The sequence below is a fragment of the Semicossyphus pulcher genome, unplaced genomic scaffold, assembly GCF_022749685.1.
Source record: "Semicossyphus pulcher isolate SPU_LCO1_2020_fin unplaced genomic scaffold, fSemPul1.0.p SCAF_22, whole genome shotgun sequence".
NCBI lineage: Eukaryota > Metazoa > Chordata > Actinopteri > Labriformes > Labridae > Semicossyphus > Semicossyphus pulcher.
In genome coordinates this window covers 9,708,983-9,736,298 of record NW_027211696.1, presented here as the reverse complement: position 1 = coordinate 9,736,298, position 27,316 = coordinate 9,708,983, and the positions used below count along the sequence as shown (strand labels likewise).

General features: G+C 41.1%; 1 protein-coding gene across 3 annotated transcripts; it reads left to right on the top strand.

The window, feature by feature from the left end:
* Positions 1-26,887, top strand: fubp3 (far upstream element (FUSE) binding protein 3). 3 transcript variants are annotated; one of them, XM_069673558.1, is made up of 19 exons: positions 1-109; positions 4,979-5,090; positions 7,207-7,237; positions 8,618-8,667; positions 8,825-8,896; positions 11,960-12,017; positions 12,268-12,430; positions 15,550-15,648; positions 15,790-15,894; positions 15,994-16,096; positions 16,398-16,498; positions 17,213-17,342; positions 21,256-21,416; positions 21,691-21,764; positions 21,892-22,007; positions 22,849-22,905; positions 23,067-23,117; positions 23,225-23,355; positions 25,728-26,887. In XM_069673558.1, exons 1-19 carry the CDS (start codon positions 14-16, stop codon positions 25,734-25,736), a joined length of 1,719 nt encoding a protein of 572 aa, XP_069529659.1. In that variant the 5' UTR covers positions 1-13; the 3' UTR covers positions 25,737-26,887. The 3 variants fall into 3 exon arrangements, with proteins under 3 accessions (XP_069529659.1, XP_069529658.1, XP_069529660.1); XM_069673557.1 differs by having other exon boundaries at positions 7,204-7,237; XM_069673559.1 differs by lacking the exon at positions 22,849-22,905 and having other exon boundaries at positions 7,204-7,237.
* The last annotated feature ends 429 nt before the right edge of the window (positions 26,888-27,316 follow it).

Sequence of the window (27,316 nt, the reverse complement as noted above, 5' to 3'; positions counted from 1 at the left end):
GCTGCCGAGGCGGATGATGATGATGGCGGAGCTGGTTCAGGGACAGGCCTCGGTGGCTCAGCCCGGAACGAAAGATGACTTCGCAGACACGATACGCCGGGTCCGACAGGTAAAATGCTCTTCAGCGAACACGAGTGTAGTGCTTTCGGACCACAAACAGCGTGTTTGAATGCGGAGCAGGGCTGGACTTTTGGTCGGGGCACCCCAGACCCCCCTACTACAAACACTCCTCATGTACCCAGCAAGCTAGCAGGCTAACGATAAGTAGCAGAGAGAGCTGAGAGGAGAGATTAGAGTTTACACTGGATGAAGAGGCGTTCACGTACACTGTTTTAACTGTCAAAACGACGAGGATAGTCGTGTCCAACGCAGAACGCGAAGGCCTCTGATAATGTCGAAGTTTGTGCAACTTTAGTAAGTTAAGCCGACACTCTGCAACCTGTTGTCAAGTCACAGAAGTTGCAGTTAGCTTAGCTAGCTAACTTACTATCACACATTTGGTACCTCGCAGCTCGACTCACAACGTGACTGAAGCTTATATTAAGTTTAGACCCGAAGCCTGGATAGCCTCGGTGTGTGACACGCTGTCAGAAAGTTAGCATGCTAGTTTTGAAGTTAGCTTAACTGCTCATTGCCCCAGTTAAAGAGACTAACTGAGACCTCAACAAGCAACCACATGCAACACTAGCGTTGAAACCTCCTTCCCCCGTCCTTAGCTTCATACTAAGCTTGGATATTTAACCTGTGGCGTATTTTGCTCGCGATAATACATGCGAGTAAGCTTGTAGAGCTGGTGCTAGCTAGCTAGCATGTATGGTACTATGTGTCCCAACAGGCAGCGTTGGAGTAAGGCCATGCCATGTAATGTAACGTCATCTGGTCAAACAAGCCCCCCTCCACTCCTCCTGTTGAGCACACTTGGATTTTTCCATTACTGCCCGGAAAATACCGGATAAATTATCACCTAAGAAAAACAACCTGCATCTACCTGCTCCCATGTTTAGAGCCTTTTTGCTTAGTTTAGATAGACTATAGTTTTAGATGGTCAGTGTAGTAAGGTTACCATTGAATTGGTCAAATGTAGAGCTGTCTTATTGCTGTGATAGATTAGTACACCAGTAACTGCCCTGAATAGTGTGTAAATTGGACTTTAGTCATACCAGTTGAGCTTTCCCCTATGTTGTTTATAGCCTTAGTATGAACTAATAGTGTGTCCCTGCATGTTTTGATACCTTAATTGGTATGAGATACAATCATATATTTGCATATACAGATACAAAGTTTAATACTAATTTTCAGTTAATTTGAAAACATAGGTACCCTTAGTCTAATTTGAATACTAACAGATAAAACATGGCATGTCAAGTACCATAAAACACCTCCATAAAACCCCTCCTTCCTCTACTTTCCTATATGTAAGGTCACACCTAGCCCACAACGTTCACTCTTAAACTGTTCACCGTAAGAGGTTTCACATTTTCCCTTCAGAACACAATATTTATTTAATCTTTATTTGTATAGGGACAAGTATAAAGCAAGCAAACTGATGCCACACACTGCAGCATTTATAGCCTTGACTAACTTGCAATGCCCGTCCCTAGATATCTAACAAGGGATTTGATAGTGGGTTATTAATTGTAAAAGGCAATATACAGTGATGTTATTGTGAAAGACAAACATCAGAATATATCACATATTAACTCTTATGAAACCCATTTTTGTATGCCACGTTGTGTGTGTGGCTGATGTGAAATCGTGTATTTGCGTGTTCCAGTGTGTAAACACGTGCCCCAGTGTGCTTCATAGAAAAGGGAAGTCGTATTGTTTTTTGCCGCGCTATCATATGACATATGTGACATTAGGCAGAGAGATAGGAAGTGGACGACTTGTTCTAATTCTTCTTTAGGCTGGGGGTGTGGGGGTGTGTGTGTGTGGTGTTAGTTCCCACAGTTGCAGTTATAGCGGTCACCTGCTTCTCCTCACTCAGAGAGCAGCAAGTGAAAAGGACTGACATTTAAATCTTTAAGCTGTGCATGAGCTTAAAATTACCTTTCAATTTTCTTCATATTAACGCCTGCTTTTTGTTTTTTTATTAAACAATTATCAGAGAAAACAAAGGTGTTAAAACTCTTACGCCTTAATCAACAGATGTTGACTTCTGCAGTAGGTTTCCCATTTAATAATTACTGTGCTCTGCCTCCTTTTGGCCTGTGTTGCAATTAGCGTCACTAAATACACACATCTTGATCCTAGAAATAACCACATTAACCCTATGTTAACGGATAAAAACAAACAATTCTTGTAGAATATGAACCTCACTGAGTTAAAGACGTGAATAGTTTCGATCATTGATGAAACAGTCTTGCCACAGAGCCCATTGAACAACGTGTTCTTGGACCTAAATATAAACTATGTTCTCATGTGATCACATGTCACATAGTTTCATTCTTATTTTTAAAATCAGACATTTAAGCACATTTTATAGACGTACCTTATTAAGCCTGACTGAGCCTGACTCGCTCTAGTAGTTTGCGTTCATGAAGTGAGTCCAGTACAGTCCATAGTTGTGTTTACCCAGAGGCCTCAGTGGACACCCAGGGGTTTCTTCTGTAGGATACACATTTTGTAGCCGAGACTTTGCCACAAAATCCAACAGGCAGCGTGATTGTGAACTACTGCAGGACATCTTTCGCAGCCAATTTATTTATATGCAAGCACATTCATCTGTAATCATATGTGGTGTGCTCATGTTAATCGGAAACTTAAAGTACATTCAGGTTTTTATACCTCTCTCAAGTGCTTTGATCCGTTTTAATTGGCATTTATATTCATACTTGGTGAAGTTTATGATGCATAACGCAAATATAACAACAAACACAATATGTCAAAACTGAATGTCTGTAGTGAAACAAAACTCAAAAAACCACTAATTTCACCCAAAGTTGAAGCATTCTCCTGAGTTTAGCCTTCAACTAAAACTCTTTTCAGACTGCTTTAAATGCGTAGCTGTAGTGCTGTCATGGAAAACAGCAACCCCACACCTGCTTCCTTCTCTGCCTGCTTATTTCCATCTCACCCCTCTCACTTCCACCAGTGGGCCTTGAAGTAGATAATCATACCCGAAGGTGATGGAAGACTCTAATTGCCGTCACTATTTTTCATATTGTGAAAAAATTCCAGTCAGGCACAGATGTCAATTTAGTGTAATTTTCTGAAATTCTATACTTTTGTGAGGAAGGAGAGGTGGCAGATTAACGGGGAGTGAAATACAGTTAGTGAAGACTTACTATCGATTGCTGCAGAACTCTAGCGTTAGGTCATAGGAGATTACAAAGCTGTAAAGCAAAAGAGTGCGATCTTTATGAAGGTGTATGTAGGGGCTGGAAACTTGACATCATTAAAGGGGAGATGAAGGGAAACGTCTTACTGGGTTGGCCAGTGATCGTTTCTAGGGCCCGTCATGTCTTGATTTTGCTCTGCAGAAGCAAACTCACTAATTAAATGTCAATACGTTTTTGTTACAGGGACTTTAAACTGTTAAATGGTCAAGTACCAAAAAATGGCTACAAATTTGTAAAACTTATTGATCTGAATTTTTTTTTTATTTGAATTACATTTTTGCCTCCTTTTAGACTTGAACAGCTGCTTCTGTGACAACATTTAAAGAGGGGTTATTATGCTGGTTTACATTTGAAGACATATATATATATAATGTTACAATGTTGAATGTCCATATTAAACGTGGATGAAGTTTCAAATCTGTAGGTAAAAGTATGTTGGAGTAATCCCCAGGCTTCTCGGCTCAGTCTGCAGGCTGCTGTGAATGCCAGGTTCCACACAGTTTTTTTTCTACACGCTGCACTTTGTGACATCACAAAGTGCAGCCTCATTAGGCTTCGGCGAGCTGGCCAATCAGAAGAAAGTGGGCTTATAGGGGTGTGGTATCTAGGAACAGAGCTGTAGGAGTTGTTTCAGGCAGAGGCTTTATGAGGGCCTGCACAGAGCACCAGTGTGAAAAAATTTTGAAACTGTAAATTATGCTAAGCTACTCCACAGGTATCAGAGTGAAATATGAAGCTTGGAATTAGCATAAACCACCCCGTTAATATTTGAGTCAGTTTGTAGAAAAAACATGTTTGTATTTTTCAAAGCGAGGCACTTAATGTAACCTTACACAGTATTGTATTGATCCTTGGGTCCGTATATATTGCATCATTGAACATCCCCCCACAAAAAAAAGAGAAAATCTACAGTGACACAAAAACATGACGTACAATAATACAATATAGTATAATATAAAACTGACAAACTACAGCTTTTTAAATTTAACAAGCACCACTTTGATATCGACCGACCACATCAGGACAATTAAAATGGTGTTAAGATCACTGTGACATTTTGAAACTGTGATGGAAAATGTATGATTTGGCCCTACGATATCTTTTATTTTTTGTCTACCTCCATGTGTCCTCTTGCTTCTCCAAACAGGATCGTCAGCCTGTATTTTAAGCTTGAAAAAGGAGCTGGATGTGTGTTCAGCTGGTAGTAGTTTTAGGTTGCTCTTACACCTGCCCGTAACTCCGAGGCAGCTCATCTACCGGCGGTCTGTTGAAGAATTGCCATGTGCCGTTAAAATCTGTCATTTGTCAGTGTAGCATAAAAAGAATTGGTGAGCTCAGCTGGCACATGATGGATGTTTCAAGGAAAGCACCAGCGTCAGTTGTCTAAACATGCTGTATCGCAATATTGCACAAAGTGCAGTTTTCTGCTGTCAAAAAGATAACACCCCCAGCAACAGATGTCCACGTCAAGGCCCAACTGCACGGGGAACTTGAAGCTTTTAGGAAAGCAAGAAGAAAAGTGTCTCGTACTTATCATGACGGGTTGTTTTTCAAAAGATATCTGTGCTCAAAGAGATTATTCCACATATCCACCTTCCACCTTTTATTCAATCTGTCTTAATGTTACGTGTCTCTAGATGGCAGCCAAGATGGGAGGAGACCCGATGCCCAACATGAACAGTTCCTCTCCGGTTCTTGACCCCTCCCTCTACGGCTTTGGAGGCCAAAAACGTTCATTAGACAACGGAGGTAAGCCTTCAACACACGCAATACTCTACATACCATTTCTGCACGACTGTTTTGATATATACTAATATACATTCACAACCGCTCTGTCTGAGGCTGAGGGCTGGTTTGCCACAGTTTTCGCAGTATGTTTATAGACTTTAGTGGGCATGAGTACTTGAGTGCTATTTTTGGACGTCATAATTCATTTTTGTTCAGGACTTAGTGATGCAACTTCTCTATGAACATCAGAAGAGATCCATAATGAAACTGCATCGTTGGCATCCATTTTTATTTATTTATTTTATGAGGGAAAAAAAGGTTGCACCACAACAATTATTTGCACTCGCACAAATGCTCCCAAATATATTTTAACGTCGCACAGGTTAAATTTCGGGCAACCAAAAATGGTCGCAATTTCCAGCCCTGGTGAGGCTGTACGGGCCATTTGCAGCACAAGTGGGAGCTACGCAAAGGCACAAAAAAAATGAAACTTTTTCACTGGGGAAACCAAAATAGCAATATAGTTGTTGCACAAGTGTGTCTGCTTCACCTGCTCAAGCTGGTGGAGCTGCAGGAGTTTAAAAGTACGAACATCAGCGTTTACTTATACAAGTCTGAAGAAACCGGGTTGTTTGTGGAAGGGTCACGGGGTCAAACTTTGTGGCTGTAGCAGACATGTAATTTTTGGTGGCCATAATCGGGTTAACACAGCTGAAAGACGACATGTGCACGGCCAAATCTTCTCTGGTAATACTCGAGCTCTACAACTTATTTTCCACAGATCGAGTTAGTAGAAATAAAAAGGCTACACTGGGTCACAGGGCGCAGATACCAAGGTGGTCCCATAGAATCTGAGCGTCCTGCACCGAATCATTCAGGAGAAATCACATGTACCATTACACCATTGTGCACATGCTCCTCAGTGTGCATGTGCACCCTCTTGGGCAGGCCTGAGATCAACCAAAACAGGGATTTCATTCATAAAACATTGCTCCATAGGGCTGCTATTAACAACAAGTTGACAATGTAGCTTTTTAAGCCTAAATGACCTGAAAAAATGTTGGTGTCAGCAGCTCTATTTCTCCACTATTGTAACATAAAGCAGCTTTATTAGTCAATGCAAATGTCACCATTTATAATTCTGTCGTCTGTGCACCACATGTGGAGCCATGTAGGCCAACCACTGTACTCTGAAGTGAGAGCCGGGGTGTTTTATTTCCATGTTTGCTCAGAGTATTAAATATCCGACACTGCAGTGTAGTGAAAAGTGTCACTCGATCTCGGCGTTTCCTGCACACATAACAAAGATTTGATCCATTTCATATCCATGAAGTGGAAACAGGAGTCATTTATCCCGTCCTCCTCTTATCTTGTCACAGTTGTTTGTATGATAGCTCAGCCCTGAATGCATGGATAGATAAATTGTATGCAATTCTGGATTAGGTTTGTTTGACGCGCTGTTATTGTTTGCAACAATTTGTCCTCAGATTTCCTCAGTCAAGGTTGTCCCACAGTATGGAGGGACAGAACGGGACCGGTATCTGTAGCTAACCGCTCTGAATGATCAGATATATACAAACAGACTTGAGGCATGCACATTTTATCCTGCAGCCTTGTCCTTGGATGAATTCGGTACACCTCCTGTTTTATATTCATAGCTGTTCCTTTCTCAGGCGTTAACCCCGGTGCATTTCCAGAAGAAGTGAAATCAGTGCAAACGACCATAAAATTGATTGAAGCTGCTAGATATCAACTCAGGTGTTCACGTCCATGGCAGCACATCCTCCGCTGACCCTGCAGGACCCTTTGCTCGGTGCTACCTGTCAAAATTCAATTCATGACCAGCAGCCACTGACCCGGCTGCTGCCTCTCGGCTCTGATTGAAACACTCACTCAAAACGCTCACAGGCCTGATTACCATGCCGGTGAAAGTCCCCCGCTGAGGGTCAGACACGAGCGGCGGAGGATTGGCAGGACCACATCCATCTGCTCCCGTCCCCTCCAGCTCTGACTCAGTCTTTCTCTTTTTGCTGCTTCGTCAGCTCTCACTTTAGATTTGAATTATTATTTATTTTTTAACCATGATGTCAGATTATCTCTCGCATGTTAATTGGGTTTCTCTCACTTCTCTCAGTAGGGAACCACCTCGGTGCAATGGTACATCAAAGGTGAGCAGAGCTTCGTCACACTTCTGATTTTATTCATTTTAATGTACTTCACTCTTTACTTTGTCTTTACTTTGTGCTTTTGAGATCGCTTTATTTTTTTAATTCGACCATAAAAGTTACTTTCAAAGATTCTCCATGTGATTAATGAGGCATCACATTTCTAGATGGGCATCAATTCTTTGCTAGATGCTGTTAGAGACTGCGGTTCTTAGTCCATTACACAATTATTTGTTCTATTAAATATCAGAAAAAATATTGACAATATTTTTTCCGGCTAAGATAACAAAGATACTCATGATTTTAAATGATTAAAAAAGGAAACAATACAGTTTTATTTCAGAAGCTTGAACCAGCAAATGTCGGCACTTTGCTTAAAAAATTCTTAAAAAAATACATCTATTATAAGAATTTCTGAAAAGCAACAATTTTAAGTACCTGTCAAATGTTTTAGTATTTTTTTCTTAAGCAAAAATGTTCTGGTTCCAGTTACTCAGATGTGAACGTTTGCAGGTTTTCTTTTATCTTTTACCATTCAAACCAAATATCTTTTGAGATTTAAAGTTATAATCTCAAAGGCACCTGTGGCAATAACCGGTAATTATAGGAGCACACTTCCCATAAATCCAGACAGTGTCACATGTGTGACGTCCACGGTTGGCTCTGGTTTCTTGTCGACAGTCGCTTTCCTTTTCAGACAGTTTGCCTTCATCTGAGCGCCAAATTTGAAGTTGAATCTGTAGTCATTGATCTTTTGTTTGTTTACAAGTGTTGTAAAGTAAACAGTAATCTACTATGGCTGAACAGAGACCGTAAAAGCAGCCGCTTAGCTCCGCCTACCCTCTCTGGCAGACCAACCACTGCTGGATGATGGAAAACGCGTCACTAACTGGGCGCTGCTTATTTGTTCCGACACCCAGTCTGTAATAATACTATATACTGCAAACGCAAAGACTTGCATCAGTGGGCCATAGGCTCAGTCACCATTGTGTTACCTCATTCGGCGATAGATAGTGACTTAACAGACATTAATTTACATTAAAATCTTGGAGATCATTACGTTAAATCATATTTTAAGCAAAATGTACTGGTTCCACTTTCTCAGATGTGAATATTTGCTTGTTTTCTTTTCTCTTTTATGACTCAAACTAAACATCATCGAGATTTAAAACGTTGAACAGACAAAAGAAGCGATCTGAAAATGAAATTTTAAAGAACAAAACTATTAATGAAATAATGACTATAATCGATAGCTGCCGTTAAAATCATTCTAACTCTATATTTGCATGTGCACAAGTTGGTTTAAAGAAAGGATGGTCCAGTTTTAAATGTGATTTTCTTGCCTTTGTGCAGAGTTATTGATCATGTGCTAATCTCTCCCAGGGCTCTTGCGACAGAAGACTTCAAAGTGCCTGATAAGATGGTGGGATTCAGTAAGTAGCGCTTTAGTTCATTATAGTCCGTATTAATGTTTGACATGTAATCATCAGTATTGATGTTCTACTCAGTTTTTGGGTCACTGCCCGAGGCTGCTGTCTAAAATCAAAGGGGCTTAAAACTGTCCCTTTCTCTGCCCCTCCTCCTCTGCAGTCATTGGAAAGGGAGGCGAGCAGATCTCAAGAATTCAGCTGGAATCAGGTTGTAAGATCCAGATCGCTTCAGGTAAGTTTGGAGTTTCTGACTTTCCCCTTTCAAAAGTAATATCAATTACATTTTAAGAAATGATTTGACCTACCAAATATCAGGTACAGGACAAGTAAAAGTACTAGCAACACCTACTTTAAGTCCCTGATATAGCAATAACAATGAATTAGGGATGCCAGATATTATCGGCACGTTATCGGTATCGACCCATATTGGCTTAAAAATGGCCAACACGCCGATATAATTAACCGATAAAATAATGGGCTGCTGCATACTTGATTAAATGCCCGACCTCGGTGCAATGTCCCCGGCGCGAAGAAGACCTGCGCGGCGCAGCGTGATGATGTCACGTGTGTCTACCTGCAGCATGAGAGAGTTAGAAGCCAAAATGTCCGTGGTGTGGAAGTTTTTCAAAGTGTCCGAAATAGAAAGCAAAAGTGCTATTTGCAATGACTGCTCAGCTTCGGTGATGCGAGGAGGAGCCAAGGCAAAGTCTTTCAACACTACAAACTTGATTCACCATCTCAAGACCCGTCACCCCGACCGTTGTAACAAATGTGATAAGAGTATCACCATTATACTGTACGCTAATTCCAATACAGAAGAGAGTTGATGATCTCTGCAATTAGGTGTGCGGGAAAAAAATATCGGTATCGGTAATCGGCTACATGAGTTGTAAAATATCAGCATGTCAGATATCGGCAAAAAATCCAATATCGTGCATCCTTACAATGAATATATTTGACTCTATGAAAACTGATTTTAGTTTTATCTCTTCCCACGTACTGCTTATCAGAAAGGATGTCTGGATCAAAAGTGCACTTTTTATGTCAAAGAAAGAACTTCTTTAGATATAAAACGAGACATTCCACCTTTTCGTCCTCCTGACTTTCACAGAAATACATGTACAATAAGGTCAAATGTTATACAACATTACTGCAGTTAATACAACTTTATGGAAAAGTACAGATTTTTGCACCTGGAACTCGGGCTGGGCAATTTTTTTGTCATTTTGACAAGGCTTTACGTTCTAAGGCGGAGAGCAGACTGCAGTGTTTGATAGAGATTAGCTAAAGAATTGAAGACAAGGAGAATTGTATTTTACTGCACAGAGAGCGGTCATCGCTTCAACGTGCCGCTTCAGAAAACACCGGTGGCAGCAAAGTGACGCCTGCACAGTAAGCACGAAAGTTTTCCCAATACGCCACACAGACGTTTATGGGCTTAATGAATGAACAAATCAATGAACTACCTTTTTTTTATAGCCTAAACTTCCCTGTTACAGCAGAGAATTACAAATATTACAAAATTACAAAAGATGCATTATAAATAGTAGGCAGTACTGTAGCTGTACTGTTTTTGCTGAAGCCTGTTGCTCTTACAGTGCAGAGTGCAGAGGGATCATCTGTCAACGTTGGGTCAGAATCATTAGGGGATCATTATTATCACAGGATCTTCTTTATTTCTCTTGCAGATTACCATCTAATGCTGGGCGATATGGAAAAAATGCTATATCACAATGTAGGAGTTTTCATATTTTGATAACGATGTATATCACGATATAGATAGTTCTCTGGTAATTTAACATAAGTCTATCGGAAATAACCACATGGTAAAGCCTATTTTTGGATAATCCTGTGTGAATTAAATACTTGACAAATTAAAGTATTTTCTCATTTTATTGAGTCGTGCGGGCTTTCCACTAACATATTGAGCCAAAGGGAAAAAGTAGCCAGAATATTAGAGTGTTTTCTTATTTTTTCGAGAACTTTAGTGCAAACTTAAATAATAAAATGCAGCCCTAGCCTTCGATATGGAAATGTAATGCATTAATCTCTGACGGCAATATTAGCATCTCTTTCTGTAGAGAATGTCAAAAGCATAGAAAGTAACACTTCCGGTGTGATTTTTCAAAGTAAAAGCTCGATCTACCTTTCTGTCTCCACTCGTTTGTTCAGTCCTTTTATTTTGAAGCGTTTCCAGGGCACCTCCTTTGTCTTATTTTTTTAAACTTTATTATTTACATTTCACAGGGCTACTCATTACGGTTCCTGTTTCTTTGAAATAAAACGTAGTCATAAGTGTCACGTAGCTCATAACTTACATTGTTAGTAAAAAAAAAAAGAATTAAATAACAACTCCATTGCGATCGCTCTCTCTCCCACCCTAGCTCTCTCTCTCTCTCTCTCCCTCTCGGCTCATACAGTTGTTTTCGCTGTGTGTTAATTAAGGTCCCATTTCTAATGTAAATCAGACCAACCCCCGAAACCTGTAAAACAAAGACCCGAAACTAGCCTGGACATGGCAACAGCCAGGTGAAGTGAAGGGAGTGATAAATGTAAATATTTTATTTATTTACGGTTGAGCAGATGCCTCTTCATTATTTCCTGTATATAATAAATCTTAATGAGTTTAATAAAGCCAACATATTCGAATTGTTAATGACCTTTAAGGTAAAACCCGTGTAGAAAGACGGGGCTGATCAGCCCAGCTGAAGCCACAGCAGCCAGTCGACATGTACCCAGCCGTCACGCTCAGTTGCAGCCGCTGGTTTTGCGACATCACGATGGAGACGAAATAGAAAAAAACGCATACGATAGACTTTTTCATATTGTTTTGACGATATACATCGTCATATCGCCCAGGACAGAGTGGGCTAAAACATACAGGCCTAATTCGCCTAATTCTGGCTACTTTTTCCCTTTGGCTCAATATGTTAGTGGAAAGCCCTGCATGACTTAATAAAATAAGAAAATACTTTTTATTTGACAAAGTATTGAATTCACACAGGATTATCCAAAAATAGGCTTTACCATGTGGTTATTTCATATAGACTACAATTACCAGGAAAAAGCTATATTGTGATATTTTTAGTTATCGAAAATCCTATAGGGTGATCTAGGACTTTGGCCACATCGCCCAGCCTGTCCCCATCTTTCCCCTCATTTCCTAAACTCATTGCAAAAAATATATCCAACACTTTTTTGGTAACATTACGACTCCTTAAATCAGTTTATACATCCCACCATTCTTGTGTATGTGAGAGTAGTATCTTTATTTGTTGTGCTTCCTTTGTTGCAGACAGTGGAGGCATGTTGGACAGGCCCTGCACGCTGACCGGGAGCCCGGAGAACATTGAGTAAGTGTCACCTCTCAACTTTGACAGATTTACTGAAACCGCACAGACCATTTGGAAAGTGTGCCCCATTGTTGCGACACAGAGGGCGCGAACTCGGATCTCCTTTCACATCTCCTCTTAATCAGTCACTGAATCACCTGAAAACCCTCTTTCACATTGGACAGAGAAAAATGCGACACAAACGCTTCGCTGTGGAGTCTGTAACTGTGGTGACGGATGTGTTTGTTGTTCCTCGCTCCGCCCCCTGCAGGCAGGCCAAGAGGCTGCTGAGTGAGATCGTGGAGCAGTGTCGGTACGGCCCCGGCTTCCACAGCGACATGGACGGCAACAGCTCGATCCAACAGATCCTCATCCCCGCCAACAAAGTCGGCCTGGTCATCGGCAAAGGAGGAGAGACCATCAAACAACTGCAGGTCTGCTGGTAGACCACACTGCATGTATACATACAGGAGAAGTGTTTGTAGAGAGTTGGACACGGATGTTAAGATCTGTTATTTAACACGAGTTTCACGCATTAAACACAGAACTATCCAGGGTCACATAGCTTGGAGTCATTAGTCAACGCATGTACAACCTGATGCACCTTCCTCCAGTGCCTTCAATCTGCTTTTAAAAAGATTTAAAGAAATCCGCTCTTAGACCCAAATCCTCCTGCAGCAGATTCCTAGTGGCAGGAGCAGCGTACCTAAACCCTCTTTTCCCCCCATTTCAAGACGCACATTGGGGACTGATAGCAAATATATACGTCTTGTGAATGGGTCACAAGTTAAGCTCTGGTCCTCAGTGTCTGTTATACTCCAATAGTCCTTAAGCCTCATGCACACTTTTGTGTCCAATTTCTAATAAGCAAATGCAGCAGAATAAGAATTTCGTGCTTAAATAATGTTAGCCACGAAACAATGAGACTACTCCCCGATAACCTGGTTCACAATTGGATCCGGTTAGAAAATAAGTAAGAGCATGATTCTTTTATCACTGAAAAAATCATGCTGTACTTAACAGATTATTCTTTTTGTCGTCCTGGTCCACAGCAAGAATAAAGGAGGCCCACACAGAAGAGGTGCTGCTAAGTTTAGCCCTTATATTAATTTTCTTTTAGCTTCTTTTTCACCTTAGTGAACACAGTATTCATTAGTGCTGTCAAAAATGCTGTTCGATTATTCCTTCTAGAAAAACACATTGGTTTTTGCGTAATATGTTTGTAAGAGGACGTACCAATACAACGAGAGACAAACTTGCCTGCAAAGATTTATTTATGTAAACATAAACATGACTTTTTATAAGATCAACATCGGCTTCCTACATTGCTAAACAAATAAAATAATTAGCTTACGGTAGAGTGGACATTCAGCGTTCTAAGCGAGTTGTGCTCTGACAGGTATGTTTATTTAATCATAAACATGTCTTTTTAAGATCTCCACAAACCCACACCGATCTGTTATGCTGGGGGTGACGATCTCTCTCTCCTCTGTCGGGTGTAGATTTGAATTCTTCGCCATCATTACCGCACAACACACGGTTGTTGTTTTAGCTCGTTTCAGCTACACTATTTGTAAATAATTAACTTTAAAGTGACGTGGTGTGTTTAATGATGCTCCGTAACCAAGAGAGTGCGCGCGAGGACACAGTGGACACATGAGAGCTCTCAAGACAGCCGCGGTAGAGATGAACCGAATATCTGTTTTTTACTACATATTTAGTATGTTCGTTGACAGCTCTTATGTCCATCTTTCCTTTGCTCTGCTGCCTGAAGCTCACTGCTGCCGCTCGCACAGCGCAAGAGTGTTTGTCTTTTGATCAACATAGTATTATAGAGTATTACGCATAATAACAAACAGACCTGAACCCCCTTTTATGACTTGCAATTTTTATTTTTCATTATGCAAAACAATCGATGTACAAATACACATTATATACTATACTGCGCCCTACCCACACCATGTAACCCCAAGAACAGGAGGGGTAAATAATACATCAACAATGTGACTTTTTAGAAACATAAAGAAAAATAACTCAAATAACAAATACATTATAAGTACAGGTGAAGCAACATATCCGCCTAAAAGTACCTGTGATTCAGTTGCTTCCACCATACTCTACTCTGGAGTATTTATCAAAGCATGTACCTTGTACCTTTTATGACGTTCTTTCCTATGCAGCAACCTTTCCCAACTCGGTCACCCGATCCTGAAAAGCCTGTGTTCCAGGTGTTTTCCGGTTCCTGAGAATATTTTGCTGCCCTGTCATTATCGCTGTCTGGGTTCCGTTTCTCCACACATCGATGGAGTACCGACGGAACGCCACCATCTCACAAACATAAAGTTTAAGGCAGAATGCAAAATGAGAACCTGTAACCTCTATAACATAGGTGTGAATCCTCTGGGGCATAACCACAGAGTCCCGAACCCTCTTATATAGCATAGGATCCCGACCAGTAAGGGTCCTGGAACCAGTGTCGAGGCATTGACTCTCGTATTAACTAGATAGACCGATACGTTTTTTTCAGGGCCGATACCGATACCGATTATTAGCAGTCAAGGAGGCCGATATTTGGAGCCGATGTTCATTTGCAGTAAAAGTGAAAATATTGGCGTCAAAATTTTGAATAATACAAACTCCAACACTTAACTTTGTTTAAATGCCTTTAAGCAAATGTTTATTAAACAAACAAACAAAAAGCGCAGAGAGTTCCCAGGGTCAGCAGCATCTCTTATAAAGTTAACTGAAAATTTAAATAAATAAATAACTTCCTGAAGTTTTCTAAAGTAAATAAAACAAAGTAAAATAAAATTTGCAAAGAAATGAACTTTTTCTCCTCTCCGCCGTGTGTGAGCACTCTGCACTCTTATCGGCCGTCGGATAAAAAAAAAATGGCCGATGCCGATATGCGTCAAAATGCCAAATATCGGCGCCTGATAATCGGCCCGGCTGATAATCGGTCGATCCCTAGTATTAACTGAGTATTATTTCACAAACAACATAAACTTTTAACATAGTATGCTTCATCGTCTCCTCTCCTGTAGTGAGTAATTACATAAGAAGTGTGTTGTATATTTCACCTATAATTATGAGCATCAGGGGCGCTGGTTTAGCTCAGCTGGTAGAGCAGGCACGGCGTGTACAGGGGCTACAGCCCTCGATGCACTGATCGCAGGCTTGACTCCCGGCCTGCCGAGAAAAGCCACAAAAATAATTTGAAAAATAATCTCTCAAATTTTGCTTTGAATATTCCTTTGATGATTAAGGATTTCTTTCTGTATCAAATAGAAGTGTTCATTTTCAATGATGCTGGATTTATTGTAGAATTTTCTTTCTGCTCAAGCTGCATTTCCAAAGACCTTTTTAAATAATATCAGGCTCCTTTATAAATAAGTGTTCACCTCCTGGTACAGTTTTGTCAACATCCCATCAGAAAATAAAACCTGCTCTTTGAGTCGTGGCACAATTTCTCCCCTTCAGAGTGGACCGTGTTTTCGGCCCCAGGTAACTCTCTGATGTGTGTTTTTGCTCCCGTGTGATTGTACCCCTGCAGGAGAGAACAGGAGTGCAGATGATAATGATTCAGGATGACCCCATGCCCACCGGAGCAGACAAGCCCCTGAGAATCACTGGGGATCCCCACAAAGTGCAGGTCGGTCTCTGAAGAGCTCAGTGTGTGACTCCATCTTTCCAGTTTACACTCAATTTTACACATTTTACGCCTTTAGTCTTCTACTCTTTTGTCAATATGTTTTCATAAAGAGCCTGGTGTGTTTTTTGACCTTGTTTATAGCAAGCCCGCGAACTCGTGGTGAAGCTCATCCGAGACAAAGACCAGGGAGACTTCAGGGTCGGCAGGGCAGAGTTTGGCTCCAAAATGGGGGGAAGCAGTTTGGATGTGAGAGCTTTTGGATGCTAAGATAATTAATTCAATTTAAATAAGATTATTTTTTTAAATGTATTTGTTTTAATTCTTTGCTTCGTAATCCTCGTCCAGGTGGTTGTGCCCAGATTTGCCGTCGGCATCATCATCGGCAGGAACGGAGAGATGATCAAGAAGATCCAGAACGATGCAGGAGTCAGGATCCAGTTCAAACAAGGTGAGAAGAAAGAAAGAGACCTGAGATTAACAGATGACTAAATCTGGTTTCATAACCACAAACTAAAGAAAACAAGAGCTACTGTAGGGAATAAAACAAGCAGCTCAATATGGCCTGTTTACATACGATAAATTCATCTTGTGTTGCTACGGTGATGTATGGGCACCTGATGGTTTAAGTGTAGCGTGAGGATCCAAAAGTTTTTCCTACTGATTCACCACACACTGTCTAATCACAAAGGTAAATATGTATGCATTTTTAGAGCAGCTAACACTTTGTATTTTTTGTGTCTGTCGTCCAGATGACGGAGTCAGTCCCGACAGAGTTGCTCAGGTGATGGGCCAGCCCGACCACTGCCACCACGCGGTCCACCTCATCAACGAACTGGTGCAAACTGCTCAGGTGCGTGCTCCCGCTTTGTCCCGTCTGATGACCTCTGTTAGAGAAAACAAAGCGGAATAAATGTTGCAATGACAAATAATCTTTCTTGCTTTTATTTAACTGTTTTTATACTGATGGTATATCTTTTATCTGGTTATTACTTAGGGCTACTCTTTATGTATCATGTTTTACAAGTCTGTTTTGTGCTGTCTATTGTGTGCGTGTAAAAGGAGACAGATTCACTCACTGCAAACCAAATCTACCTACAGATACAGATACAGATACAGATACAGTTACCCAGGGGTCTCCAACCCTGCTCCTGGAGAGCTACCTTCCTGCATGTTTTAGGTTTCTCCGTACTCTAACACACCTGATTCGAATGATCTGCTTGTTATCAACCAACTGAGACGCTTCAGTTGGTTGAAAGGTAAAACATGCAGGAAGGTAGCTCTCCAGGGGCAGGGATGGAGACCCCTGCAGTAACCTAACCTAATAGCCTGCAAAGTAATAGTAACACTATAGAGAAGATGTTGCAGCCCAACATAGCAATTACTTTGAGAAATAAAACTGAATGTGCACAAATTTCTTAACATGTAAATATCTCTAAATGAGAAATTGGGAGCAATTCAGAACGTAAATACCACTTCCGGCTAAATTAAAAGATGTTAAAACCTCTTGTGTTTTATGTAAACATGTAATTAGATGTTTTCTTTCCTCCTGGTTTCCTTGCTGTAGGAGCGAGATGGTTTCGGAGGTATGATGGGACGTCGGGGGCGAAGTGACTGCAACATGGGAGGACCTGGAGGCCTGCAGGAGGTGACGTACGCAGTACCTGCTGACAAGTGTGGACTGGTGATTGGCAAAGGTAAGGATCAGGCTTTGAGTTTTTAATTGACCAGTAGAACTTGTTTAGTCGTGTTTTGTGTGTGTAACTAAGAAGTGTCTGTTTAAAAGTTGCAGGGTAATGTGTGTGCGTCTGGATAAATCAGCTTTTTTGCCCTTAAATTGTCCCCAAGTTTTAGTCCCCTTGTTTCCTTAAAAGATCAACAGAGATCATCAATATGAGCAGTTTTATTAAGAGTATATCGCACTCAGCAGATTGCCTTTTCCCCCTTTAATAACTGAATGCCGTGTGGTTTGCTGCCTCTGCGTGAAACTTATGAGAAGAGGGGGTGAGTGACCACCCTCCTATTCTCCCTCCGGGGCTCATGTATACAGCACAAGTGGCATTCATTGGCTTCACTAAGGGCTTAATGACGGGGATAATGCGTGTAATGTGACATTAATTGTTAAAGGTGCATAATAACAGCCCTCAATCATGTGGAAGGCTGCCTGGCATCTAATGAGGGTCTTTCAGCCCAATAGAGTGCAGCGAGGGAATGAATAGGAGGAATTAGCTTATTGGCTATTCATGCCCACTCTATTGCCAGCTATTTAAAAGTCATTGACCATTGCATTGGAAGGAGCCGTGAGTGTGTGTGTGTGTAGTGTGTGTGCATGCATGTGGCCTTGGTGTGTGTGTGTGTGTGTGCGTGCAGCGGTGGGCGGGGTCGGAGGGGGCCTCTTTACCTAAGATAAAAACATGGCAATAGAAATGTCAAGTGGCTTTTGTGCATGTAGTGGGCCGAGGGAAACAAATAAACCTGGGCGTAGCGTCCCCCTCTCTCCGCATTAGCATATGAAGTGGGCCAATATGGTGGAGATGGCGGTGGGTCTGGGTGCTGTCAGCCGTCCCTTAAAGGGTGCGGTGATTAATATCTTTACGATGCCATATGCAGCCCATTGCCCCTCTGTTTTGACCCCCTACACACACACTCACACACACACACACACACACACACACACACACTACTTGATGAATCAAGCCACCCACAAACCTGCTCTCTGCAAGAGCCGATATAAGCATCTCACAACTTTACTCACTATATTTTTAACCTATAAAGTTCAAACTTAAAGGTCAACTTAGAAGGTTTTTAGAGCTTTCAGTCGCTTGTAGTTTGCACTGTTGAAAGTTTAAAATGTGTGTTTGAAAGATCTGGAAAGTTCTAGTAAGAGATTCTTGAGTTAGGATTTCTTTGTCAAAGTGCTTCTCAGGTTAAGACTGAACTTTCCCTGTTTCATGATGATTCAAATGACTTAAAATGGCCTTAAATCTAACTAACGTATGCTTAACTTTGATAAAAATGTGTTTTTTTTAATATGTAGATTAGTGCTTTTATGCAAATGGAAACAAAGTAAAACTTAAGGAAGAGGCAAATTGTGAAGTGCTTAGATTCAGTCGCTTTATACGTTATGCTTTTTAAGTAGGGATGTGTGATATTAAATATTTCACACCCTGTATGCTGATATTTTAATTTAGTCTCTTTGTCGATGTTCATGCCGCTATATGTCTACGGTTTTGTCACCTAACTGCAGAGACCACCAAGTCTCTCCTCCAGTCCTCTCCTGCCTGCTCCCATTGTGATGACTCACAGGCTGATGCAGTTTTAAAATAGCCTCCTTTATAAAATGAACACAAAATAAAACCTCTTTAACTTAGTTTACAACATAATTTTTATGTAACATATGGAAGGCGCATAGGGTTGGGTTTAACCCACCCAGTGTAGTGGATGAATCATCTGAATAGTGATGGGCAGATGTGAGCATGATGACAGCATCTTATCGGCCATCATTTCAGTGCATCAGAAATCCTCATTTTGATTGCCGATAAAGGCTTTAAATCTTTTTTCAAATAGTAATTTAGTGCCAATAATAATAAGCAGTACAGCAGAGTAGCTATGCAACATATTGTCTTTTTTAGAATATATCACCTTTTTTTTTTTTTGTATAAAATGTCTCGACAATTTCTCAATCCCAACGTAAAATCATGTCTTTTTTCTTCTGTCCAAGAAGCCAAACATCCCAAAATATTCAGTTTAAAATCTTGAATGTAGAAATGAATCTCATTTCATCTCTTGAGCAAACTTATAAGAATTATCACAATGAAAATAAATCAAACACAAACAGCTTCAGTCAATTTTCCTTCCAGTCTGTTAGCGAGAGTAACTCTTAGATTGGAGCAGAATAAAAGAGAACCAAAATTGTCTTTGAGGGCAAATTTATTTAGATTAATTCACATAATTAAAACACTGTTTCAACATAATATTTCTATAAATCTGCTGTCAGTGTTTCACATTCTGTTGGTGCTCTTTCCCCCTGAGGCCTGAGAGTTTGTCCCCACCAGCAGCTAACCAGTCCCCCGGCTTCGCCTTGAATGCCGGCACCAGTTGCACTTTTGTGTCCCCTCCTTTTCTCCAGCTCACTAAACCAGTCTCATTAATAAGGCCCGTATTATCTGTCCTCACTACAGCCCAGTCCATGAAATGAATGGTCAGGGTCTTCATTGCTCTCTGCTGTCTGACTAGAAGAGCTCATAATGGCTTCATTAAGGCAGAAGTTTCATTTGGTTGACAATGGGTTAATGGCCCATGTGCAGTCTGTTGGCAGCGAGGAATAGGCCGCGGGAGGGGAGAGGTTTTTGATGAGCGTTTTCATTCGGGGGTCAGCCAGGGTCATCCGAGTGTCAGCCACAAGTGAACAAATGTGTAATTGATGTTGGGACAGCCCCGGTGTCCCCCCGGGAAGCACCCTCAGCCTTTTTCGTTCAGATGGGCATTGTGGAGGGAGGAGGGGGGGGATAGCGGCTATGTGCCCCCCCCTCCTCCCTGGTTCACTCCCTCCTCTCATCACAGAGGACAACACAGAGTCAAGAATGAAAAGGGTAAAAGAGACAAACGATATCCCAGAAGGAGGATACGCTTCAATTTTGGCCCCTTTCTCCTGCCAGCTATGTTTCATTTCTCCCCGCTGGTGTAATTGCTCTCCCCACACGTCGGGAAGCTGGCATCTGATGCCGGGGAGGGGGGGAGGTGTGCAGGAGATGTCTCCTTTTGTTTCCTGATTTGCATGGATGTTAGAACAGAATGGCAGATAAGTGGTGAGACACATGCCAGAGTCTTCGTAAGGTAGCACGATCACACCACTTCAGTCAGGAACAATCGTCCCCGTCTCTCCAGCAGGCTCTGTGTGATTACAGGCGAGGTGAAGGGCCAAGAAACTGTCTGTTAATTACATTTAATAACAGACTTCGGCTGACGTCAGGCGTCCGTGTTGCTTAGTTATCAGGTGTTTTAGTTTTGAGATATCAGAGTAGCTTTTGATCAGCATTTGTCTCATCTTTATGGCACTCATGGGGATGCGATCTTTAGGACAGAAGCTATTTGGTAAAGTTAGCTTTATAAAGAAACCCCTGCTTTCTATCTTACTTGCACCCCAGGTCGGCACGTTAGTTTTAAAAGGTGAACGCATAGTTTGAAGCGGCCTCACAGAAAGGTTTTAAAGGGGTTTTAAAATGCAGTTAACTGACATGCATCTCGCCTGCAAAGATCAGCCTGGGACTGTATTATTTACACCTTAAACTATTGACGCTGATCCATTAAAGCTGATTAATCTGTTTGAAGCTCAACAGAAAAAGAGGTTGCAATTATTTTGATGACTGTCTAATTATCGAGGCCATTTTCAACAAACATTTCCTGCAGATTTTAACCAAATATCTTTTATGAAAGCAGGTCAACAAAAACAATAAATTTGAGGTCATTAGCTCGGGCTGCAGGATTGCTCTTTATTTGCTCGATTTAAAAGTTTCATCCTAAAATTGTCTGAATAATAATCAGCTTAATCGTAACAGAAGTTGCCGACTCGCAGCCTGAGTTAAATGTTCCCTGTCGCTGTTTTTCCAGGTGGAGAAACCATCAAGAACATCAAAGAGCAGTCTCGTGCCCACGTGGAGCTCCAGAGAAACCCGCCGCCCAACACCGACCCCAACGTGCGCATCTTCTCCATCCGAGGCACCCCTCAGCAGTTGGAAAAGGCCCGCCAGCTGATCGATGAGAGAATTGGGGTAGGTGGTCTGGCCGCAGCCCTCCCTTACACTCTATTGTCTGGCCTGATATTCATGAGCGCACATGTCAATGCGGGGAGCTGCTGGGGTGCGGCTGGTTGCTGTGGTCCTGGTGGCCGGCAGGATGTCACCAGAGGTTAAACATGAAGAATCCATCAAATGGACTTAATGGAGTGCATCAGCGGCCGGCCCTGACCTTCGACCTTGCCTGTTGGCTCGCTTTAAACACAAGTGTGGTCTCTCACTCGCCTCCTCTTCTCTTTCTCCGCTCTAGGGCCCGGGGATGGGGGGCAACAGCAGCTTTGGTATGAATCCCTACAACCAAGGACCAACCACTCCTCCTCAGCAGTAAGGCTCAACTTCTCTCTGACTCTCTGATGACTCCATGTCATCAAACCTGAGCTGATAAAGTGCAACAAACATGAATATTACATTATGAAGGTTTTCACGTTGAATTGTGTTCATTTTACATAAGTGGGCCTCAGACGTTCATGACTGGAGGAGGTGGTGGAGGAGGAGGAGGAGGAGGAGGAGGAGGAGGATGGGGTACGACCTTTCAGATATGGCAGCCTCAAGGCCAACAGGACCACAGTGAGTAAAACATATACGTTTATTTAACAACTTGGGTTGAGTATCTTTGAATGGGTCATATCCTTTAAATCTTAACGACCTAGTCTAGAAGGTTTGTCTTCATCACAGGCAGTTTATTTTCAGGGTTTAAGCTACCTGAATAATCCCCAGCTAGATAATTCACTCAGGTTCTGACACAATGAGAGGATGGTGTTCTCTGTAATCAATAGAAGCAATAATATTTGAAATTGGCGCCATAGCTGTGGAGAAACTCGTACAAACAGCTCGTGGTTTTACCCATTCTACATTCCTACAACACCCAGCGTGCATTGCGCCCCTCCCTCTGAAAGGAACGGCCCAGCGGGAGACGCTGCAGACATTTTCGCTGTAGGTAATGGCTCAGAGCGGTACAGAATCCGAAATACGATGAGAATATACCGGTGGATCTTCTGCAGTCTACATTTCAAACCTGACAATTTTGAACGAGACATCGGAGGCGGGCGTCATAGATTGAGGAAGTGTAGTTTAGCGAGCTCCCTGGCCTCCGCCAGATGTCGCGTTTTGAAAATCAGTGAACTGGCCCTTTAACTTTCCTCCTCTGAATTCATTGTCGCCCCATAAATGTGTCCCTGAACGCACAGCCAGGCGAGTTCATGCAGAACTCTTCTGCAGGCTGGGGTGAGTTGGTTGCGCCTCCCTCCCTGTGGCTAACCGCCTCCTTCCTGCTCGGACAGATTTAAAATTTGCTGTCGATGGGAATCATTATAAAGCAGATTTGCAGATGAGAGCAGAAGGTGAAAAGGGGAACAGGAAAGCCCACTCTCAGTAACTCTGGTGGTGTGTTATCTGTGTCTGGTTTCAGGTCACAATGGATCCCAGACGAGCCAGATGGACTGGGAGCAGTATTATAAAAAGCTAGGCAAGTGTCACTCAGAGAGAAAGAGATCATCTCAGCGCCCGCTTTAGTTTACGTTCAAGATCCAAGTCTCAAACGTGCTCTTTAAAACTGTCATAGAGACAAAAGCTGTAACTTCTTCTGATAGGAGCTGTGTAAACGGTCATGTGTCTGTTTGTTCACAGGTCAGCAAAACCAAGCCCAGAGCACTGCTCCTGAATACAACAAAGCTTGGGGTGAGTTCATGTCAAAGTATTTAATTTTTTAGAACGACAAACACACAGCAGGATGAATTAGAGCTGTCATACATGTCTCATCTTTCTTCCACACTTTGTCTTCTCAGGTCAGTCAGCTGGTCCTGGATCTCAGCAGACCTCTAATCCGGACTACAGCGCCTGGGTGGCTGACTTCTACAGACAGCCGATGGCCTACTTCAACCAGGGCGCACAGCAGACACAAGCCCCGGGCCTTCAGGTGAGAGCCGCAGTACAGAGCTGACACGAGGGGGCTGCGTGTGTTTGTTTCTTATTGTCAACAAACCACTTTAAAAAACAAACAAAATAAAACATTCTTACTTCAGCAGCCTGGCTGACAGCCCCGAGCCCACTGCAACTACTTCCTCATTTTTAAAGCTAAAACTGCAGCCGCTCTGTCGGTCAGTGCCTGAAGTGTGAGGATTTGTTGCTTTTCTTTGTCTTTAATCAGTTTTCATTGGTTTTTAAATTGTGTCATGATACATTGTAGTAGACTTTCTAAAGACAAAACCACAATAGGAAATAGTCAAAAATGAATGAAAACAATGGTTAGTTTCAGTTCATTGGACGATTTTCACCCGTTTTGGTCCATTAAAATATCATCTAAATCAGCTGGTCTGGCCTCAGTAACAGTCTTGCGAAATGACCAAGTGGCAGCGCATCAGAGGAACATATTCCCTCTACAAGTCATTACATTAACCGCCTTTTGTCAACAGAAATAGTGCAACATAAATGCAACTACATCAGGGCTCATCAAGTCTCAAGAATGTAACTGTAGCTGAGATTATTAATGAATACCTGCAGTGTGAATAAACTACACTACTACTGCACGCACGCCATGTCCTTCAAAATAAAAGCGCAGCACAGGCTTTTTGCCACAACTTTCTTTTTTTCACGCACAAATCTGCGCCCCAGTGAAAACAGCTGCGCGACCCACCAGTTGAAAACCACGGATCTAAACCAGTCTTGTCATGTCACCCGAAACGTATTCCTAAGCGTATCTAAATATGACTAAAATCTGGATTTATACCAGTAATGTAAACGGCATTTTCGGTTTTGATTTTGTTAATTAAGATAAGCTAAATAAACAGGAATATTAATTTAATAAACCATAGTATAATGGTAAAAAGGTTGTCCTCGCTGCTGCTGCTGCCAAATGTTGCACAGTGCTGCTCATGGTGGTTTCATGTTGGGTCTCTCTAAATAATATTGTAAAGTGTCTTCAGATAACTTTGGTTATGATTTGGAGCTTTACAAATAAAATTTGATCGATTTGAAAAACAAGGTTATTTTGTGCGTGTTAACACAGTCATTGATGATTTAATGGATCTCTACTGCACGGTATCTATGGGTTGGTTTTGTTAAAATTAAATCAGGGTTCCCACGCATCCTTGAAAACCTGGAAAATCTGGAAATTTAGAGACTAGTTTTCCAGTCCTGGAAACACCTGGAAGTTGATTAAAATGACCAAATATCCTGGAAATAAATTTACGTTATCCTGGAATATTTCAATTTAATTTAGCCCCACGCTCAGCACAAGTTAGCCGCTTCAACTCCAGTCAGAGATACCCAGAGCTGTCGCATTCAAAATCGAGTCCTGCGAGTGATGTAAGATCGCCGCCTTTAGACGCTTTCTAACCAACTGAAAGACGATAGAAAAGTAAGACACTTGAATTTTATAATCTTTTGTTTTTTCAATCCATTGCTATGACCTTTCAGGTGTAACTTGGATAGATGTAGGCTTAATGAACGACTTCGCTCCATCATTGCGCCTCCGTGCGTTGTACACAGAAGACAGAACATGACAGGTGTAGGGATAGACCGATTATTGGCTGGGCCGATTATCGGCGCCAATATTGACGCATATTGACACATATCGGCATCAGCCTTTTTTTTTTTTTTTTTTTTTTATAAATCTGACGGCCGATAAGAGTTCATTTCTTTGCAAATTTTATTTAACTTTGTTTTATTTACTTTATAAAACTTCAGGAAGTTATTTATTCATTTATTTAAATTTTCAGTTAACTTTGTAAGAGATGCTGCTGACCCTGGGAACTCCCTGCGCCTTTTGTTTGTTTGTTTAATAAACATATGCTTAAAGGCATTTAAACAAAGTTAAGTGTTGGAGTTTGTATTATTCAAAGTTTTGACGCCAATATTTTCACTTTTACTGCAAATGAATATCAGCTCCAAATATCGGTTATCGGCCTCCTTGACTACTAATAATCAATATCGGCCCTGAAAAAACCATATCAGTCTATCTCTAGACAGGTGTAATAATCCCGCCTTGAACTGGCAGTGTAAAAGGGGCTTGAGACACTTCATTGTGAACCCTGCATCATCAAAATAAGGAGGAATAAAACTGGGGTTAAATGTGTCAGTACTAGGCCTACCGGTAAATGATATATTTGAGAGCAAGTGCTGCCCCGAAAACTCCTGGAAAATGATTTCTTAAAAAGAGTGGGAACCCTGGTTGAATTCAAAGAAACAACTTAACGTCATGTGATTTTAAAATGTGAGGCGCCCCTGTGACCTGCTGTGTTTTGTGTAAATGTAAAGTGATTAACAGACTGTTTTTTTCTTTCTCTACAGGATCATTAGAGAAGCCGCCTGGTGAAAGACTTGAATCACTGAGAGGATGAAGACAACCCTTTTTTAACAGAGGGGGAGTTCTAGATTTGCAACGCCTTGAAGACTTTTTTTCTTAGTGAGAAACACTAGCTGTAGAATGACTTATATGATAAAGTAATATTTCTAAAATCAGGAACATTTATTTGTTACTAAATGCTTGTGTACACTGTTATTTTGGATAGACAGTATCTGGGATCCCTTTTTGGACTTGAGAGAGCTGTTTCGTTTTTGCTATATTTTCCTGTCTCTGACTCCGATTGTACCGCCAAAATGAACCCAAAAGTTGTAACATTTCAAACGGCAATATGATCTATTTTTTCTAGTTTTGTTGAGATGAAACCATGGTTATGTGCTTAGCAGTCTTGAATACCCCTTTTGTCACATTGTCATGAGATGTTTAAAAAGAGTGTGTTAAAATGTTTTCCTTTTACATAATTCAGTGAAATGAAACTGTGATGTTTTGTTACAGGAAATGTATTTTTGTTACAAAGCTTAAAAACTTAAGGATTAATGTCCGCCAGTGGCAATAGTTCTAATTTAATTCCTGTTGTGCATTGTATGCTGTTTTTCATTGTCATTTTATTGTACTCTGGTTTAAAAACAAGAAGGTGCAATATCTTATTTCACTTTTTGAAACAAAGATGGGTTCTCTAATATTTTGACAGACTTTTAACTTGTAGTTTTAAGATGTTTTGTTTTTTTTCAAATGGAAATGTCACGGATAATTTATTACAATTATCTGATATGATAGGATTTAGGGGGATGTTGCAAATAGCTTTTTTGCCTTTGCTACCTTGTAAAACTATGTATATATGCTCATATATTTGACTGTTAATTTAAAATATATATGTTTCATATATATATACTTATATAAAAATTATTGTTTTCCTGTCATCAGTGTTGCAGGAAACTTGTCCCTCTTTTTTCTGTTCTGTTTTCATACTGAAAATGTTCAAAGATTGTGAATGTGTGATTTTTGGAAATTTGATGTTGCATCTTGTTATGAAGAAAAATACGAAGTGGTAGATTTTTGTGTATGTTCTGCACCTGAGTTATTCAAGACTGCTAAGCCTCTGTAGTTCTACCTGTGTAATAATAAATGTAGTATTTTTATGTTTTAAGTATTATGATCAAAAACTGTCTTATTTGGTACCTCCCAGTTCGCCAGCGGCCCGCTCAGTCCTGCCCGTGGACTCGGCGGGCCGCTGGACTCAGTCCAATGCTAATAACTTTTTAATTTTTTATTTCTTCGTGTGTTCTAATATAAATGGTATAAATGATGCATCATTATGGAAAAATGATTATGGTATTAACGTCATTTCTTAATGAAAAGGGATATAATTTGAAAATGTCTAATTATGGTGTTTGTTTTTTTCCTTACGTGTACAGTTAACCATGTATTAAAAACATCCAGACTACCTTATGGTGTACTTGTTTAGCTGATTCTCTGTTGGATGTCTTCTCCTGTGACAGCTCTGTTGTGTAAATACTAATAGGTAGAGTACACGTGTAGGCCGACTGTATGTTTCCATGTTTTATAAGCAGAAAAT